This window comes from Pelobates fuscus, chromosome 10 (genome assembly GCF_036172605.1).
Source record: "Pelobates fuscus isolate aPelFus1 chromosome 10, aPelFus1.pri, whole genome shotgun sequence".
NCBI classification, from domain to species: domain Eukaryota; kingdom Metazoa; phylum Chordata; class Amphibia; order Anura; family Pelobatidae; genus Pelobates; species Pelobates fuscus.
Window position 1 is genome coordinate 91,867,682 of NC_086326.1, and position 21,742 is coordinate 91,889,423.

Below are 21,742 nucleotides of genomic sequence, written 5' to 3' on the forward strand. Positions count from 1 at the left end.
TTCTGCTCTGTGTCAGTGAGTATCAGGGTCCCCGAGGATAGGTGTCAATCCATATCTGCCAAGTGACCCTATGTAGGAGGAACAGTCCCTATTCTGCTCTGTGTCAGTGTGTATCAGGGTCCCTGAGGACAGGTGTCAATTCATATCTGCCAAGTGACCCTATGTAGGGGGAACAGTCCCTATTCTGCTCTGTGTCAGTGTGTATCAGGGTCTCTGAGGACAGGTGTCAATCCATATCTGCCAAGTGACCCTATGTAGGGTGAACAGTCCCTATTCTGCTCTGTGTCAGTGTTTATCATGGTCCCTGAGGACAGATGTCAATCCATACCTGCCAAGTGACTCTATGTAGAAGGAACAGTCCCTATTCTGCTCTGTGTAGTGTGTATCAGGGTCCCTGAGGAAAGGTGTCAATCCATATCTGCCAAGTGACCCTATGTAGGAGGAACAGTCCCTATTCTGCACTGTGTAGTGTGTATCAGGGTCCCCGAGGACAGGTGTCAATTCATATCTGCCAAGTGACCCTATGAAGGGGGAACAGTCCCCATTCTGCTCTGTGTCAGTGTGTATCAGGGTCCATGAGGACAGGTGTCAATTCATACCTACCAAGTGACTCTATGTAGAAGGAACAGTCCCTATTCTGCTCTGTGTAGTGTGTATCAGGGTCCCTGAGGATAGGTGTCAATCCATATCTGCCAAGTGACCCTATGTAGGAGGAACAGTCCCTATTCTGCTCTGTGTCAGTGTGTATCAGGGTCCCTGAGGACAGGTGTCAATCCATATCTGCCAAGTGACCCTATGTAGGAGGAACAGTCCCTATTCTGCTCTGTGTCAGTGAGTATCAGGGTCCCTGAGGATAGGTGTCAATCCATATCTGCCAAGTGACCCTATGTAGGAGGAACAGTCCCTATTCTGCTATGTGTCAGTATGTACCAGGGTCCCTGAGGACAGGTGTCAATCCATATCTACCAAGTGACCCTCTGTAGGGGGAACAGTCCCTATTCTGCTCTGTGTCAGTGTGTATCAGGGTCCCTGAGGACAGGTGTCAATCCATACCTGCCAAGTGACTCTATGTAGAAGGAACAGTCCCTATTCTGCTCTGTGTCAGTGTGTATCAGGGTCCCTGAGGACAGGTGTCAATCCATATCTGCCAAGTGACCCTATGTAGGGGGAACAGTCCCTATTCTGCTCTTTGTCAGTGTTTATCATGGTCCCTGAGGACAGATGTCAATCCATACCTGCCAAGAGACTCTATGTAGAAGGAACTGTCCCTATTGTGCTCTGTGTCAGTGTGTATCAGGGAATATTCCCCTATTTAACAATGTTTGGCATTTAGAATAAGAAAAAAATGGTTGCAGCTTCCGAATGAATCTAAAATGGATGCTGTCCAGCAGGTGGGAGGGTCTGCTAGGGAGGGTGTGCTGCTGATTGGCTGGAATGTGTCTGCTGACTGTCAGGTACAGGGTCAAAGTTTACTCAATGATAAAGAATAGGGGGCTGTCAGGGATCTTACCTGGAGTGGGAGTCCGGCAGACAGAGTTAAGGCACCCTTTGCAATTCGGCACAGACCGAGGGGACTCAGGACAGAAATCCCCAAGGGTGTGACACAGTGCACTGGGGCTGAAATAACCAGTGCTTCCTGGAACGCAGTACAGACAAGGGAAATCCAGAAGAGTAGTCGGTAACAGAATCAGAAGTCAGGGCTGGCGGCAATCAGGCGAAAACAGTAGACGAGCAGGAGATCAAAACCAGGAGTCAGACAAACAGCAGTGAAACCAAACGGAACAGGAAACACGATCTGACAATGAGAACCAGACTTGCGGGGTTTAAATAGGAAGTCTCAAGCAATGATCATGGAACCAGGAACAGGTGTGCAAATCCCAGGCAAACAGGCTCAGACTACAGGATACCAAGAACATCTAGAAACAGTCAAAGATGCGTGGAGACCAAAGTAGGGATCCTGACTGGGATGCAGGCAACTCAGGTTCGATCCCAGCCAGACCCAAATACACAATATTGTGTAAAACCCAATGATGATCCTGACATTACCCCCCTTCAAAGACACCGTAGGCGAGAAGAGGAAGGCAAGTACGACCCAGGAGGTTACTTTTTAGTTTTCTTGGTTTTAGTAGTACTTGTAGGAGTGGAGGTCATAGCTATTAGGGCCTTTTCAAAAACTTCCAAGTGCTCCTTCCGGACTAGAGTCCCATTAGAGACATAGGTACAACCAGCAGGAGGGACTTCCTTGATAGGACTTGTAGTGGTTGTGGTGCTTGCCTTCCTAGAAGCAGACTCTTTAGTGGAAATAGCGATCTCGGGTTCTTTCGTAACTGATTCCAGCTCTTGAGATGACTGACGGCACCTAACCAGTCCAATCTCCATGGGTTCTTCCGCCTCGCTGCCAGATGTATAGGATGTTTCAGGCATTTCAGGAGACTTGGGAGTGGTAGGGTTAGTAGTAACATCAGTCCGAGTGAAAGGAGTAGTGTAAACCATTTCCAGTCCGGGTTGCAATATATGGGAAGCAACAGTAGGTGTTCTCTGTACATAGGACTTTTGTGTCTTGTTGCATTGTAGCCCCAGGGACCGAATAAAGGACTCCCAGGAATCCAGGACTGGGCTTTTGGTGAGTAACAATTGGTGGGCCCAAATCTTAAGGTGCCCCGACAATAAGGTAATTGCTGTCCTCACTTTAATGGCATCTGTGGCATAGGTAAGTGGTCTCAAGAAAAACAGGACCTCGCAGTCAACCTTGAAGGTGTCAAACTTAGACCTGATCCCAGAAAATTTCTCAGGTAGAGCAACCAGCGGTTCAGATAGTCCAGAGTCATAGGTTACTCTCCCTTTAAGGGAAGCCAGCTCCTGCTGTAAGCCCTGCAAAGCCTGGGTGAGCTGGGAAACTTGCTGGGTCATGGCTGCAACGGTAATCCTCAACTCTGCAGACTCCATTTGGTCAGATCGTACTGTCAGGGATCTTACCTGGAGTGGGAGTCCGGCAGACAGAGTTAAGGCACCCTTTGCAATTCGGCACAGACCGAGGGGACTCAGGACAGAAATCCCCAAGGGTGTTAAAATTGCATATCTAAAAAAGATAGACTTGTTTGCATATTTCACTGAGGTTGCTGGTAATCTGAATTTTGTTAATTAAGTGTTCTTGCATAGCAAGACCACTTAATATTATCTCACATATATATTATTCTTATTATAGCCAAATTTACTACCCACTAGATAGACAGTAATATACGGAAACGTGCGGATTGTTCCCGATTGGTGTGCTATTACTTTTTGTAATGCTTCGCCGAATGGTTCACGAAATATCGCAGTTTTTGTGGCGAAATTGGTCCCATAGGAATGAATGGCGCACTGTTCTAACAAAAGCTGAAAAATCAGGACATGATTTCTAAACTGCCACCACTCCCTCATTTTCAAGCCCACCTACACAAATCTTATATAAAAATGTTCAGCTATCCCTGCTGCCACTAAACATGTCCACGGCTAAGCCATAGTCCATTTGTTTGCAACTAACGCCGTCCATTGAAATTCATTAAAACTCCACTCTAGCCACCTCAAATTTGAAGGGCAATATCTAAACTGGGACTGTGCCTTCATTTTTAATATTTCAGAGACATACTATGCAATGTAGATCTCGGTCTTGTGATTCGCACAATATAAAGCTCTTCGCTGTAGGATTTATAGTTTTTAAAATACGACTGTTTGAAGATGGCAACCGCCAGTGAAGTGAGCAATTAAGAGCACTATTTAAAATCTATTAGTTCCTGTTGGCAGTTGGTGGAATGTTTGAGGGATTTGAAAGATCTGAAAGCTCTTCTCTGCCTTTGCTGTAGAGTGAGTGAACCACACTCAAACCTTTCCACAGTTACTCTATGCACTCCAACCACACAACAGTTACTCAAGCCACTCCACCCATTACTCCGCCCACTCCAGTTGTACACTACTGGTGGAGGCAAGAACACTTCACACAATTTCCCCATTTTCTAACCATTAAATGGTCTTTCTAAAGATACCATTATTTTCATCATATTATATAATTTACTATAAACAAGTTATAAAATATTATGAAAACATTTTAAAAAACACACTTTTTCTAGCTTTGACTACCAAAATCTGTTACGCATCTACAACTGCCAAAAAAACACCCATGCTAAATAGTTTCAAAATTTTGTCCTGAATTTACAAATGCCCAAGTTAACATGTTGTTAGCTTTTTTGGGAAAGTTATAGGGCAATAAGTACAAGTAGCACTTTGCTATTTCCAAACCATTTTTTTTCCCAAATTAACAGTTACATTGCAACACTGATATCTGCCAGGAATCTCTGAATAACCATTCACATGTATATATATTTTTTAAAAGAAGACAACTTAAGGTATTAAACTTGGGGTATTTTGACTCTTTTCATGCAACCATTTTACCACCAATCTATGCCAAACTTAAAAAAAAAATAATAATTGGTGATTTTTTTTTAAACACATAGCACTTTAAGAATATATGTACTGAGATCTTTAAGGGTTACTGCAAAAAAACACTCCAATATGTGTTCAGCAACATCTCCTGAGTACAGGGACTCACGTTATTTGGAGGGTGTGCATTCCAGTTTTCCATCATGCACCCATGTCCTATTTTGGACATTTTTGAAGCCAGCCAATGTAATTTACCCCCATCAAACGATATATTTGAAAAGTAGACACCATAGGGTATTTAAAATGGGGTATTTTAACACTTTCCATGCGCTAATTCTACTACCTGTCTTTGTCAAACGTTTGGTTAGTAATAATTTTTTTTCTGTTTTTCTCTCACATTGTACTTTAGGCATGGATTCTCAGTTTCTGTTTTGAGTTATTGACGAACACACCAACATCTCCTGAGTACAACAGTACCCCCAATGTACAGGTTTTATGGGTTTTTGCAAACTTACAGGGTCAAATGTAGGGCTTCCCCCTTTTCCATGTTTGCACATTGAAATTTGCCAGATTGGTTTGCTGGGCCTATGTTGCCTTTGAGACCGTTTGGCAGCCCAGGAATGGAAATTACCCTATCATGGCATACCATTTGTAAAAGTAGACAACCCAGCGTATTCAAAATTGGATATATTCAGTCTTTTTTAGTAGCCACTTAATCACAAACTCTGGCCAAAATTAGAGTTTATATTTGTTTTTTTGCATTTCTCACACATAAACTGGCATTTCACTGATATATATATATATATATATATATATATATATATATAGCCAAAAGTACAAGATAGCACTCCAGGGACTTTCAAGTCGAATGAATAAAACTTAGCTTTTATTAGCTCAAAATAAAAATCAACGTTTCAGTCTGTATCACAGACTTTCATCAGGATGAAAGTCTGTGATACAGACTGAAACGTTGATTCTTGAAAAATAAATGATTTGTGGTGCTTTCACTGCTGGAGTATGGTTTTAATGCCCTGTGATGGTCAGGCACAAAATATAGAAAAAATGGAAATGACCACACTCTAAGGACTTTTTAAGGGTTATAATAAAATATAACTTACATCATTAAAAAAATCATCGATGTTTCAGCCTTAGTGTGTATGTGTATATATATATTATATATATATATACACATCGTAGTAGCTTGCACTCCAAGAAGACTTTTGTAGTGCCCGGTGCTGGTTGTGGCAAAGGTAGATATGGGTGTAGAAACAATCGCACTCCTGGGACTTGGTTGAAGTAGTAAAATTTAGCTTTTATTTATTCCATATAAAATATCAACGTTTCAGCTCCAACATGGAGCTTTCATCAGGACAGGTAACAACCAGGAGTGCGATTGTTTCTACACCCATATTATATATATATTATAATATATATACACAAATAGTAGTTTTCTGGCACTCTTCCCTCTTCCATACAGCCTATTGAAATACCAGGGTGCTTCCCAGCGCAAATAATATATCCCAAAATAATGAGCTCTCAATGGTTTTGTGAAATTAAAATATATGTATTCAAAATCGTATATAAAAGATCAACATTTCGGACGACAAACCGGCCTTTATCAAGACTTTATTTTTTTTTTTTTTTTACTTTTAGCTGTCTGGGGGACTGCCTGACAGCTTAGGCAGTCCCACTGCTGGCAGCTTCATAGACTTTGTGGACTATGGTGATCACATGGCCCTGGAGGACCGGTGCTGCTGCAGGGGGACTGCTGGGCTCTCTGACAGTCCCCCCCTGGCTGGGATCACTGTGGATCACTGATCCAGGTAAGTAAATGGGGCCTATTTGCTGCGGACGTACCAGGTACGTCAGTGGTCATTAACGACCATATTTTGTTGTGAAGGGATTAAGAGAGTGAGAGTGTCGGTTGTGGTATTTCTACCATCCTTCCCTGCACTACATGAACTTTACTACACTGAGACTGTACATTGAACATTACTAATATGAACTATCAGGCCCGTCGCTACCCGACAGGCAAACCAAGCAACTGCTTGGGGCCCCGAGCTGGCCCGGGGCCCCAAGCAGAGCCGGCAGGTCGTCCGGACCCCACATTCAGTGGGTACATACCGGGTCGCAGGGGGCCCTGCGACCCCGAGATGTACTCACTGGGCCAGCCTCTTCTCCTGGGGGGCCCAGCAGGCCCTGCTGACACCCGGCAGGCGCGCGAGGGAGCACTCTCCTCTGAGTGCTTCCTCTTCAGCTCCCTCACGCACCGTACTGATGCCGGAGCCGGAAGATGACGTCAGAGAGAGTGCTCCCTCGCGCGCCCGTCGGGTGTCAGGGAGAAATTTGAGTGAGTGGTGGTGGGGGAGAGGGAGGGAGAAATTTGAGTGAGTGGGGGTGGGGGAGAGGGAGGGAGAAATTTGAGTGAGTGGGGGTGGGGGAGAGGGAGGGAGAAATTTGAGTGAGTGGGGGTGGGGGAGAGGGAGAGAGAAATTTGAGTGAGTGGGGGTGGGGGAGAGGGAGGGAGAAATTTGAGTGAGTGGGGTGGGGGAGAGGGAGGGATACATTTGAGTGAGTGGGGTGGGGGAGAGGGAGGGATACATTTGAGTGAGTGGGGTGGGGGAGAGGGAGGTATAAATTTGAGTGAGTGGGGTGGGGGAGAGGGAGGGAGAAATTTGAGTGAGTGGGGGGGGAGAGGGAGGGAGAAATTTGAGTGAGTGGGGGTGGGGGAGAGGGAGGGAGAAATTTGAGTGAGTGGGGTGGGGGAGAGGGAGGGAGAAATTTGAGTGAGTGGGGTGGGGGAGAGGGAGGGAGAAATTTGAGTGAGTGGGGGGGAGAGGGAGGAAATTTGAGTGGGTGGGGGGGAGAGGGAGGAAATTTGAGTGGGTGGGGGGGAGAGGGAGGGAGGAAATTTGAGGGAGTGGGGGGGAGAGGGAGGGAGGAAATTTGAGTGGGTGGGGGGGAGAGGGAAGGAGGACATTTGAGGGAGTGGGGGGGAGAGGGAGGAAATTTGAGTGGGTGGGGGGGAGAGGGAGGAAATTTGAGTGGGTGGGGGGAGAGGGAGGAAATTTGAGTGGGTGGGGGGGAGAGGGAGGAAATTTGAGTGGGTGGGGGGGAGGGAGGGAGGAAATTTGAGGGAGTGGGGGGGAGAGGGAGGGAGGAAATTTGAGTGGGTGGGGGGGGAGAGGGAAGGAGGAAATTTGAGGGAGTGGGGGGGAGAGGGAGGGAGGAAATTTGAGTGGGTGGGGGGGAGGGAGGGAGGACATTTGGGGTGTGGGGGGGAGAAGGAGGGAGGAAATTTGAGTGGGTGGGGGGAGAGGGAAGGAGGAAATTTGAGGGAGTGGGGGGGAGAGGGAGGGAGGAAATTTGAGTGGGTGGGGGGGAGAGGGAGGAAATTTGAGTGGGTGGGGGGGAGAGGGAGGGAGGAAATTTGAGGGAGTGGGGGGAGAGAGGGAGGGAGGAAATTTGAGTGGGTGGGGGGGAGAGGGAAGGAGGAAATTTGAGAGAGTGGGGGGGAGAGGGAGGGAGGAAATTTGAGTGGGTGGGGGGAGAGGGAGGGAGGAAATTTGGGGGGGGAGAGGAAGGGAGGAAATTGGGGGGGAGAGGAAGGGAGGAAATTTGAAGGGGGAGAGGAAGGAAATTTGGGGCGGAGAGGAAGGGAGGGAATTTGAAGGGGGAGAGGAAGGAAATTTGGGGGGGAGAGGAAGGGAGGAAATTTGAAGGGGGAGAGGAAGGAAATTTGAGGGAGGGGAGGGAGAGGTAGGAATTTGAGGGGGGAGAGGAAGGGAGGAAATTTGAGGGGGGAGAGGAAGGAAATTTGAGGGGGGGGAGGAAGGAAATTTGAGGGGGGGGGAGGAAGGAAATTTGAGGGGGGGGAGGAAATTGGAGGGGGGAGGAAGGAAATTGGAGGGGGAGGAAGGAAATTGGAGGGGGGAGAAGGAAGGAAATGAGAGGGAGGGGGAGAAGAAGGAAATGAGAGGGAGGGGGAGAAGAAGGAAATTGGAGGGGGGAGAAGGCAATGAGAGGGAGGGGGAGAAGAAGGAAATTGGAGAGGGGGGGAGAAGAAGGAAATTGACGGGGGTAGGGGGAGAGATTGACATCCATCACACACAATGCACCCCTTGCACACAGAAAAACACACAATGCATTACACACAGACACACATACACAAGCAATGCATCCCTTACACACAGCAACACACAATGCACCCCTTCCACACACTCAGTGCATCCCTTACACAGACACACACACTGCATCCCATACATACACAAACTCACCTTGCAGCCCTTACACATACAAACACAGATTCACACAATGCATTCCTTACACACATCAGGACATCCCCCCCCCCACACACACACACCCCTGGGAACAAACTCATTGGTGGAACATAAAGGTGGACCCTGGGACCCAGACCTTGAGCTGTGTAAATGGCCCTCAAAAAATGGAGCTGCTTCCCGTTCTCCCAGAACATTGATTTTGTGTGACCACAGTTACAAATCGCCTCCAGAGAGCCTGTTCTACACCAGACCAGTAGAGCCAGACGGCAGCTGAAGCCCATCATCATCCTCATCTGGTTGTAAGTAGGCAATCTACTATATTATTCGTGGCACTAATCTCTAATTTACCTCACATTAAAGGGACGCTATATTCCCCAGAACCTCTGCAGCTTAATGTAGTGGTTCTGGTGTCTATAGCCTGTCCCTGCAGGCCTTTTATTGTAAACATGGCGGCACTGCAGCACTGTGTTAGTTAACATGGCAGATCATATGGGTGGGGCACTGTGATGTCACATGGGGGGCGGCAAACTTTACTTTTGCCTAGGGCGGCAAAAATCCTTGCACCGGCCCTGCAGACACTGCATCCCTGTGGGCGGACACGGGGGGGGGGGAGGGGGGAAGGACCCGGGTGCAGGCGCCCTGTAGGCCTTGCGTGCATGTGGGGGGCGTGCACCTCTGTTCTTCTTTGCTTTTTGTATTTTGAGCATAGTTACATAGGTTGAAAAGAGACTTGCGTCCATCAAGTTCAGCCTTCTTCACATTTGTTTTTTGCTGTTGATCCAAAAGAAGACAAAAACCCCAGTTTTAAGCATTTCCAATTTTGCAATATCTAAGAAAAAAATTCCCTCTTGAGCCTAGAATGGCAGTCAGATTTATCCTTGGATCAAGTTATGTGAGTATATGTAAATAACAGCAGTGGTGTAGCTTTGATCAGTTTACAGAGCAGGGTTTTTACTCATCAGAAGTGATGCATGGAACTGTTCTTAGGAATAAACTAAGCATTCATTTAACTGCTGCTTGGCAGATATTTATGGGATAAGAATAGTAAACTAAAGCTAGAGTAAGCAGTCCTTAAACTGTCTGTTGGTATGTGATGTGCCAGTAAAGCAACAGCTCTAGTGATACTTGAAGAGTGGGCAGTTGTCTAAATCACTTATTAATGTAAATCCCATCAAAATGTTCTAGATCTTGTTGCGAGTGAAACATCATGAAATTTGTTACTTTTATCTTGTAACGTCTGGGCTATCCAGAAACAAATGTGCTAAGATACTCGACTGTTACTTTGTGTATAGCCGTTACAAAATTACCGCCTAAGAATAGGTTTATGCATGGGAGCCGAGTTTTTAGTCTAGAAGTGGGTTGATAAACGTGATAGTGTAGGCAGATAGAAATAAACGTTAAGCATAAAAACCATATATATGGTAATACAGCTAAGTATTCTTAGCTCCTTTTTGGTCAGGAGCTGGATATTACATCCAGTACTGGCATGGCATAAACATTTAGGTAGCGATTAGCCAAATAGAAGTCGGGGTAAAGATCCTATCTAAGAAGATTCATCTAATGTGCCAGGACGTCTAGGTGACAGGTAAGTATGCTGTCAGTGTTAGATTGCAGCAATTGCCGACTAGGTGTCCTGAGCCCCTGACGCGCGCATTTCGCCAGAATAGCTCATCAGAGGGGAACCGAAGACAGGTAAGTGTCTATTTTATAAAGAGCAACTCACTAATGGTTGGCTGAACAGTTAGTCCAACCCGCCAATCGTGAGAGAGGAGGGCGTCCTCTTAGTTGCTGTTAGTTTAACCCATGTATTGCTTAACTAATTGAACAGTTATAAAAAGAGTGGTGGAAGACTCAATATTAAGTGAATTAGTATAGATGGTTTTGTTGGAATAAAGAAACAAATATCATACGTATTGATGGACTTGAAATAATTCGCTGAATGGAGATAGTTTCTATCCATTAGAAGCTGTGAGTCCTATAGGGGATTAACCTTACTATTTTAAAAAAAGAACCAAGAAGGGGAGTAAATAATATTGATGAATTACCCATATGATAATATTTTAAGAACTAATGACCAGTGGATACATTTATCCTTTAAGGGAATAGCACTAGGTACTAAGTTGATTGACAATGAATATGTAAGAGAGTAGTTACTGAATATAACTATAACCATCCTGTTTAGTCAATGGAATGTACTGTACTAAGTGGCACTATATACTAAAGGCATAGTAAAATGAAACTGCTGTGTCGGGAAATGGTATATGAAAATAGCTATGTACCATATAATGAAAAGAGGAGATTTACTTATTCAGATTAATAAAGGGGTACGAAATGTACTGTGCTAGAAGGTACTGTATACTCTAAACCTAATGCATTATAACTACCAGGCTGGCTGTATTGTGGACTTCAGAGTACTTCTCTGTTTGTGATGTAGCGGTAGCTGAAGGTAGATTGTAGACCAAGCTCTACTAAGAAATAAAAGAGCAAGTCTATAAGCGAAAATAAACGTGGTGATTTATTAATTATTAATGGTTGCTATCTATTATAGACTAGTCAGATCGGGGATTCATTTGTTACTATTACTAATGATGAACCAATTCTATGTATAATGAAGAAATATATATTGGTGATAGATTTGCTGTATGTAAATTGATCCTGTAATGGTTCTGGACAGGAGATGTGATTAGCCTGTAAGTGGATGGTTCTGAATGTTTTAGATCCCAGGCTTTACAGTATGTTAGGAGAAATATAAATACTGCTTGATGGTGAGGTAGAGGATTTGAAATATGCTCATCAGGTGGTTCAAGCAGGGCCGGCCTTAGGGGTGTGTGAGCTGTGCGGCCGCACAGAGCGCCATGGAGCAGGGGGCGCCGTGCGGCCGCACAGCCGATTTAAAAAAAAATAAAAAAAAAATAAAAAATTTTTTTTTTTTAAATTTGCAGCGGGGGCGGAGCTTACCGTACGGCGGGGGCGGAGCTAAAAGCGCCGGAAAACTGCTGCAGGGGAAGCAGGAAGGAGTCCCTGCTTCCCCACCAGTCACCAGGATCTGCACTGCCTCCACAATTAACTCCACAGGTAACTGTGTGATTGTCATTTGAGTGTGACTCTCTGCCTATGTGTATGACTGTCTGCCTCTGTGTGTGTGTGTGTTACTGTCTGTGTGTTACTGTCTGTGTGTGTGTGTGTATGACTGTCTACCTCTGTGTGTCTGTGTGTATGACTGTCTGCCTCTGTGTGTGTGTCTGTGTGTATGACTGTCTGCCTCTGTGTGTATGACTATCTGCCTGTGTGTGTCTGTGTGTGTGTGTGTGTGTGTGTGTATGTATGACTGTCTGCGTGTGTGTGTGTGTATAACTGTCTGCCTCTGTGTGTATTACTGTCTGCCTCTGTGTGTTTGTCTGTGTGTATTACTGTCTGCCTCTGTGTGTGTGACTATCTGCCTGTGTGTTTGTCTGCGTGTGTGTGTGTGTATGACTGTCTGCGTGTGTGTGTATATGACTGTCTGCCACTGTGTGTCTGTGTGTATTACTGTCTGCCACTGTGTGTCTGTGTGTATTACTGTATGCCTCTGTGTGTTTGTCTGTGTGTATTACTGTCTGCCTCTGTGTGTGTGACTGTGTATGACTGCCTCTGTGTGTATGACTGCCTCTGTGTGTATGACTGCCTCTGTGTGTATGACTGTCTGCCTCTGTGTGTATGACTGTCTGCCTCTGTGTGTATGACTGTCTGCCTGTGTGTGTCTGTGTGTGTCTGTGTGTATGACTGTCTGCGTGTGTGTGTGTGTGTGTATGACTGTCTGCCTGTGTGTGTGTGTATGACTGTCTGCTTGTGCGTGTGTGGATGTCTTCCTGTGTGTGTATGGCCGTCTGACTCTGTGTGTGTGTGTGTGTCACATACAACCAATACACGCATATCACACACTGTTAATATACCCATTACAAATATCACACATAGCATACATATCACACACAGTCATCACACGTACTATTACATACACAGACAACACAAACATAACAGCATACATGGATGACGGGGGGGGGGGGGGGGCGCTGTGAAGATTTTTCGCACAGGGCGTCTAAATGCCTAAGGCCGGCCCTGGGTTCAAGGAATTATTTGTGAATGAAAGGAGTGAAAATAAAAACCTCATTTAGACCCTCGGGTGACAGAGTTTTGAATTTATGTATCCATCTGGATTCTTTTCTAAGTAGTGTTAAATTGAAATTCCCCTTTCTAGTGTTTACATGAACTCGTTCCAATATTTGGAAAGTGAGGCACGACGGATCAGTATTATGAAAGTTCCTAACATGATTGGCAACCGGTGGAATTTATATGCTGTAGAATTATTATCTGGAATTCTTGGTACATTTTATCTACGTACTGGAGCTTGCAACTGCACGTTATTAAATAAAAAACTTTGGTGGTGCTGCAATTTGTGAATTCTTTTATGGTATAGATTTTTTTGGTATTGCTGCATTCCACAACTTTGAATGGTGTAATAAATTGACAGGCTTTGCACCATTTGCACCTGAATTAAACCCTTAGTTGATTGGAGCCATGTTTTAGATGGTTGCGAGGGTTTCAAATACACACACACTGACACATATACACGCAGTTACACTAAGATACACTCAAACACACACTAAGCACACATATTCACACATACACACACAGATATCACATATACACACAAATCACAATTTACATATTTAATATACCACCTGCTTCCATTCATTTGTAATGCTGGAGGGTGGGTTTCCTGGGGCTCAGTGGCATCTGGCTTATTCTGATGTAAATCTAGTGCAGGTTCTCCTTCTCTGGTTCTGGCTGTCCCTCCTCTCTGTTGTTCTCCCCTCTCCCCCTCGCGTTTTGATGGTAAGCTGGGATGAAGTGACTAGTACGCACTTACTTCCAATGCCACAGCTTCACATAGAGTTATGCTTTTAAAGTGCTACAGTGCCTCGCTGGGGCCCCTGAATAAAGATGGCTATTGGATGGCCCATTGGACACACCTGAGGATGCTGGCCCCAGTGCAGCCGCGTTGACTGCACCTGTGGTCGTTCCACCACTGAATAGAAATAACCCTGAAATATTGAAAACAAAGCAGAAAAAGTATTGTCCCATATTACAGGAGTTCAATTAAAACCTAACATATAATAAATAATCAATTAAAAGTGTCTTTATTTGATTTAATTTACAATAGAAGTAAGGGAAATAAATTTCCAGATTGAGGTATATGTATATAATCCTAACCTCATTTCAATAGCTAGAATAGTGTGTTGCTACAAATGTTATACTAAGTAAGAACTATATGACAAGTTTGTAGCAAAGAGGAAGAGGTTCTGTTTCAACTGTCAAATGTAAAGACAAATAAGTCAATGGGACCTGATGGAATACACCAAAAGCAATTGAAAGAGCTTAGTGGTGTACTAGCAAAACCATTAACAGATTTATTTAACCAATCATTGATAACAGGAGTAGTCCCAGACAATTGGAAGTTGGCGAATGTTGTGCCCATTCACAAGAAAGGTAATAGTGAGGAGTCGGGCAACTATAGGCCAGTAAGCCTTACTTCAGTAGTGGGGAAAGTGATGGAAACCATGTTAAAGGATAGGATTGTTGAACATCTAAAAACACATGGATTTCAAGATCAGAGACAACATGGGTTTACTTCAGGGAGATCATGCCAAACTAATCTTATTGATTTTTTCGATTGGGTAACTAAAATTGTAGATCAGGGTGGTGCAGTAGACATTGCTTACCTAGATTTCAGTAAGGTTTTTGACACTGTTGCACATAGAAGGCTTATCAATAAACTGCAATATTTAAGTTTGGATTTAAGATTTGGAAATTCATGTAAGTAGAAAAATTTGTCAATTCGGCTAAATGTGTCAATTCAGTTCGGGACTTCGGCAATTTGGGACATCTGTAGGGCTCCCTAACCATAACCCTACCACTACCCCTAACCCTACCATCATTCATGTACTTTCCCCTCTCTCTCTCTCTTGTTTTTCCACTTTTCAGAAATTCAAAGCACTTTGGCACTTCAGAAATTCGGCACTTTGGCAATACGGTTGGGTTCGGCAATTCAGAAATTCGGGAACTTCGGCAATTCGCAACTTCGACAATTCGGAACATCTGTAGGGCACCCTAACCTTACCCCTACCCCCGTCATCATTCACGTAATTTTACCTCCCTCTCTTGTTTTGCCACTTTTCAAAAATCCAAAGCACATCGGCACTTCCGAAATTCGGCACTTCGGCAATTGAATTCGGCACTTTTGAAATTTGTCAATTTGGCAATTCAGACATTCGGAAGCATCCGAATGTCTGAATTCACATTCGTAATGCTGCTGCACGAGCCACGCGCGGCTCATCCGACGGCTTCAAATGGAAGCCGGGCAGTGACCGCGAGAAGCGGTCACGTGTCCCGCCTGAATCTAAGAGCGCGCCGCGAGTCTCGGGCGTGCTCTTAAAGAGACAGTGGGAGCCTAAAGTGCCAAAATTAGCCCCTGTCATGCCACACTCCCCATACACTTTCCTTTTGGGGGTGTGGATATGACAGGAGCCAATCACATTAGTTTGAAGGCTACTTATACTCACCCTTTTCCCTTAGTTCCTTGCCCTATCGTGGTTTCTGCTACAGTTCCTTTTAGCGCTTGTGGTGTTCAGTTGTGTTCCTCCGTATTTGACCTTGGCTTTGTATTCTGACTTCGTTTTCGCTTTATCCTTATCTGTTCTGTTTGCCGGCTTGCTGTTTCCTGTGTACCAGACCCCGGCTAGTCCTAGTTTACTCAGTCTCTTTGTGCCCTTGACCTCGGATCGTTCCTGACTCTGTACTTCTCCTATATACGTCGAGTCCGGCCACTCTAAGGACCGGTAGACGTATCTTCCCTCTGTGTTGTCTTCTGTTTAGCTGGATCCTGCGTGTTGGGGTATATTCTCGTTACAGTATGTTCACAGATGAAACAGACACTTGCTTACCCCACCGATATTGGAGGTCTATATACACACACACACACAACATACAAAATACACAATCCAGCGCACTCGCTAATTCACTAACGATGATTTCAAATCTTACAGATTGTAATAGTTTTATTAACACCTCACCTAGGCAAAAAATAATGGGGGTTTCATGTATATATTATATATATTTATATATATATATATATATATATATGTGTGTGTATACTTTTCTCTCTATCAATGGTGGTCTTATAGTGTCATACAGTGGATATGGTTGTCTGTGATAAGAGCCCATATGTGTATTTCGCCGATAAGTGGCTCTTCAAGCGGCTCTTGTCTCCCTTGAAGGGCCGCTTATCGACAAAACGCATGTCAGGGCACTTATGCAAGTTAACTAAGGATCTTCACTCACTAACGATCAATACATTATCAGCAATTCTGTGGGTAACCTTCACCTATGATACAGCTCACGTATGTCAGTCAGAGCTAGAATTGAATAAGGGGCAATTATGCATGGTTTATGTGATTCCCTATATATACACTCTAGTTATTAGACAGAGTGTACACTCTGTACATATGTCTATACATCTCTACATCTATCTTCCTATCATAAACACATACTGAACTGTCTCCAGCTATACAAAATTATATAAATCAAACTACTATCTCTTTTTTCATATTTGTTTGAAATTGCTTGCATACGCTCTATTAACCCAAACAAGGACCGTATTGTTGTATGTAGTCAAAATTATTTCTTACTAGACCAATTATCCAGTTTCATTTTTTAGATCCAAATCACTTGTTAGGCAATAATTCTCACAGCAGATAGTTAAATACGATACCATATGTGTAAATGAAAATACTGCTCTTTCTTCACGTGAAGACTTGACACAGTAAACAATCGGTTGCAACAAACTTGTCATATAAGAAAGAAACCCCTGATGAACCTTTAAGCCAGGTGAAACGCGCGTCGGGGCGTATAGACTGGGAATTAACCGACGAATTTCTAACACTGTATCTTCGGACACCCCCCTGCCCTTCTGCATAACCCCCAAGGGCTGGGAACTCAGGCGACGTTTTTTCGCCGAGGCGATACATGTAGATTCGTCGAGGCGATATATGTAGACCCTTTTCTGGGACATGACTTAGTAAAACCTGACGAATTTAGTGGGATCATTTATCCCTACTAGCGAGGGAATTTGTATGTATATTCACTTTCTACCTTTTCCTCACTATCCTATTTTGAGTGCCCACGAAGGCACCCTTCCTACTTTCCTTGTATTTGGGGCTCTCATACCCTATTGACGTTGTTATAAACAGGATTAGGTGAGCCAGTCATTCAATAATTTCCCTTGTTTCTCACGCTAGTGTGAGACTCGCGGCAGTATCAGCCAACAGAGACTTGAGACATTGTTCTTTCTGATGATAAGTGTTATCACGACACGAGACTAGCTGTTATCATTTATTACCGCTACAACACGGATACAGCATTCTCATGAGCATAACACAACACACTAACTGTGAGTTCAAATATAACGAGATACTGTCAATTTGACACTTGTTTTACTAGTCTTGCTGCAGTATCAGCCAATAGAGACTTGAGACATTGTTCCTTCTGTGGATAAGTGTTATCATGACACGAGACTAGCTGTTATTATTTGTTACCGCTACTATACGGATACAGCATTCTCATGAGCATAACACAACACACTAACTGTGAGTCTAAATATAACGAGATACTGTCAATTTGACACTTGTTTTATTATCACAATAGATTGAGCATGCCACTGTGGGATCTCTTACATTGTATCCTATGATGACTGTTTTGATACATGTATGTACCACAGCAGTGTTAGACTCATCTATCTGACTCATACCGAGTTTTCTTCCTCCCTCCCCCTCTTTTTAACTCTGCATTGGATTGCCACTAGCATACAGCTATCTAGTTTGGCAACCGCTGCTGGGGCTTACCTGTTACAGGTGTCCCCTATGGTTTAATAAAGTATTTTTTATTTTTCTTGATTTAAGTAGTATCTTTCGAGATATTGTAACTGACTGCCATCATTGACTCCTTGTTGAGTCAGGCAATCATTGTTGTGACTTATCCTGTATAGGTGTCCCCTATAGATGAAGAAAGTATCTTTCTTTCTTTTTCTTTACTGTTTTGTCCTTATAAAGGCAATAGGAACAGGTTCCTTGCTTTCCCCTTTCTGCTAACCAAAACTTGTCATATATTTCTAACTTAGTAGAACATTTGTAGCAACACACTATTTTAGCTATTGAAATGAGGTTAGGATTATATATACCTCAATCTGGAAATTTATTTCCCTTACTTCTATTCTAAATTAAATCGAATAAAGATATTTTTAATTGATTATTTATTAAATGTTAGGTTTTAATTGAACTCCTATAATACGGGACACAACGTTTTCCTCTTTGTTTTAAAGTTATTCAATTAGGTTTACCCCCTCAGTATTGCCCCAGATTAACAACAGCATATTATTTTTGTAATCCTGAAATTTGACCCTTCTTATCTATTTAGCAATTAATGGTTATCTCTTACCTGAGCTTGAGAACTGAAGTCTTGATTAAGAGATTTACATCCAAAGATAGATAGAGAAATACACACACAGAACTCCAGGACAGACGATAGGATCAAGAAGATCATGTTTGTAATTTTCTGGCCCTGCAGAATAAAATAACCTTGTCATATCAGGAAGGATATACTGTAAAACATAGTAAAATATTTTTTTAAAAATGATCCATAAATCCTGTAATAAAAGTAACAATTTGTTAACACAAAAGAAATAAAATCACAATGAAGTAAAATGTTGTTTTTAATTAAACCCCTGTTTTTAGATAGATTAACCGTTCTATCATGATCACGAACCCACAAAAAAGAAAAATAATGACAGAAATAATGGAAAAATTCACTTCGATTTAGAGTAGGGGCCAAGTTCTCCCTGCAGTCTGATCCTTGTCTGTTGAAAGGAAGTCAGAGAGAATAGGTTGAGGGAAGCACTTGTGTGGCATGTGTGGGGGGCCATGCTGCCATTGGTTATCTGTTGCCAACATGTTATGCATGCTGATTACAAGTTTTGGTAGAGCTATGTATTTAGAAGCTGTGTGCTTTAACTCTGGATGTGCAGTGCTTCAAACTAGACATGTGCAATTAGTTTCATTCCGAATGCAAATTTCGGAAATTCGGACATTCGGATGCTTCTGAATGTCCAAAGTGCCAAATTTCGGAAGTGTCGAAGTGCTTCGGATTTCTGAAAAGTGACAAAACAGGAGAGGGTTGGGGTAGGGTTAGTGGTTGGGGTAGAGGTAGAGGTAGGTTTAGGGGTAGGGTTAAGGGTTGGGGTAGGGTTAGTGGTTGGGTTAGGGGTAGGGTAACCCTAACCCCTACTCCTAAACTAACCCTACCTCTAACCCTATCCCTAACCCTACACTTACCCGAAGTCCTGAATTTCGGAATGCCGAACTGAATATATTTCCCATGCAATATATTTCCCTACTTCAAAGTGAAACACTGCACATACAGACTCCAAGTTCCATGACCACATCAAATCACTGAAGTGTTCATTATGCTTTGAATAACACTTTAAGTGGCATACAGTGTAAGGGGTCAAAACGTTGATTTGAAGATTTGATGTAATCTATTGCCACATTAAAACACAGAAAAAGAAGTCCTTTTTGAGTGCTCCGATTATTCTTCGATTATATATTTTGGACGCTGGCAGCACCAAAAGGCAAGAATCAGCCCTAGCCACTTAAGGTGAGTGCCCAATCCATACCTTTTATATATATATATATATATATATATATATATATATATATATCGACTGGATAGCACAGTGGTAATGTCACTGACTTTTAACTGGCTTTGAATCACGGTCCGACCACTGCACCAGTAAAAACATATGTGGGAGCTATGGATGAATAAGAAACCATCATCTACCCTAACACCAGAATAGCTGGTTACACCAGTAATCCAGTGTCACAACTGGAATTAAATGGACCACGTCGAATCACTGAAGTGTTCATCTATAGCTCCCACATAAATCAATCATGCACCATGAGGAGGAAGAAATTCCCATTCTTACCTGCACCAGAGAATTGCCAACCTGAATCCATACCCAAAGATGGCATAACAACAGATATATGGGAAATGATCCTAGAAAAACTAACCATCATTGACCAGTGGACAAGACTACCGAAGATCACTGGAAAGCTACCACCTGCACCATCACATAGACCAACAGGCTTTTTTATATGTGCTCAAAAAAATAAAGGGAACACAAAAATAACACATCCTAGATCTGAATTAATTAAATATTCTTCTGAAATACTTTGTTCGTTACATAGCTGAATGTGTGGACAACAAAATCACACAGAAATTTAAAAATGGAAATCAAATGTTTCAACCCATGGAGGTCTGGATTTGGAGTCACACTCAAAATTAAAGTGGAAAAACACACTACAGGCTGATCCAACTTTGATGTAATGTCCTTAAAACAAGTCAAAATGAGGCTCAGTAGTGTGTGGCCCCACGTGCCTGTATGACCTCCCTACAACGCCTGTACATGCTCCTGATGAGGTGGTAGATGGTCTCCTGAGGGATTTCCTGCCAGACCTGGACTAAAGCATCTGCCAACTCCTGGACAGTCTGTGGTGCAACGTGACGTTGGTGGATGGAGCGAGACATGATGTCCCAGATGTGCTCAATTTGATTCAGGTCTGGGGAACGGGTGGCTCAGTCCATAGCATCAATGCCTTCGTCACACTCCAGTCACGTGAGGTCTAGCATTGTCTTGCATTAAGAGGAACCCAGGGCCAACCGCACCAGCATATGGTCTCACAAGGGGTCTGTGGATCTCATCTCGGTACCTAATGGCAGTCAGGCTACCTCTGGCGAGCACATGGAGGGCTGTGCGGCCCCCCAAAGAAATGCCACCCCACTCCATTACTGACCCACTGCCAAACCGGTCATGCTGGAGGATGTTGCAGGCAGCAGAACATTCTCCACAGCGTCTCTAGACTCTGTCACGTCTGTCACATGTGCTCAGTGTGAACCTGCTTTCATCTGTGAAGAGCACAGGGCACCTGTGGCGAATTTGCCAATCTTGGTGTTCTCTGGCAAATGCCAAATGTCCTGCACGGTGTTGGGCTGTAAGCACAACCCCAACCTGTGGACGTCGGGCCCTCATGCTACCCTCATGGAGTCTGTATAGAAATATAGAAAGCCCCTGCACTCCAACTACAACAAGATAAAAGATACCTGGTGCTCTGGTGGCTGAACCATAGGAGAAGAAAAATACCGGCACTCAAGGATTTTCATATGTTTAAATCTTCATTTATTGCGAAGGATAAATCAACGTTTCAGCTACTCTAGGGAGCTTTCATCAGGTGCTGTCCTAAATGCTTGGGCCACCTGATGGGCCCCGGTGCAGATTCCCCTGCGGCAGTTTCGCCGCTCCACGTGTTGCCCGGGCGGCCGGGCCCCCCAGGGCTGCCGGGCCCCTGACAACCATTATGGTTGTCACCCCCTGATGGTGGCCCTGGCCCCAGTACCTGACATGATCCACAACTACTGGATAAAGAAGTTAACAGCGTTGCATGAATGCCTAGCAGCACTAACAGGCTGACTGGCAAACACAACACAGAACAATACTGATCATGAAATACCATCACAAGGGAACAACACCATCCAACTACCGGACAATAACCTACCTCCCCACAACATGGAAACTCTTGTCATGCATCAGAGCCTCCAAGATCCAAGGGCATATGAGTCAATATATGAGCAATACTCAGAAGGGAATTGGAAACAACACCAAAGAATCAAATCACCAACTACTGGTAGACCAAGCAGTCACAAGCATAGGCGTGCGCACGGGGTGTGCCGGGTGTGCCTGGGCACACCCTAATCCCGCGGCACGCCTATGTATATTGAGACCGGCAGGGGAGATCTCAGGATCTCCCCTGTCGGCTCATGCAGAGCCGGCGCTATCCGAGCGCCGGCTCTGCTCTCAGCCTCCCTCCCCACTGACCCACATGCAGGGAGGGAGGGAGGAGAGG

At 44.0% G+C, this 21,742-nt stretch overlaps 1 protein-coding gene across 2 annotated transcripts in view; it reads right to left on the minus strand.

Moving 5' to 3' along the window:
* The window catches only part of LOC134575834 (membrane-spanning 4-domains subfamily A member 15-like), a 170,320-nt gene that overhangs the window by 34,397 nt on the left and 114,181 nt on the right, over window positions 1-21,742 (minus strand). For both annotated transcript variants that reach the window (XM_063435268.1, XM_063435269.1), the window contains exon 6: window positions 18,225-18,347. In XM_063435268.1, the coding sequence (XP_063291338.1) occupies window positions 18,225-18,347 (123 nt within the window). The remainder of the gene's footprint in view (window positions 1-18,224; window positions 18,348-21,742) is intronic.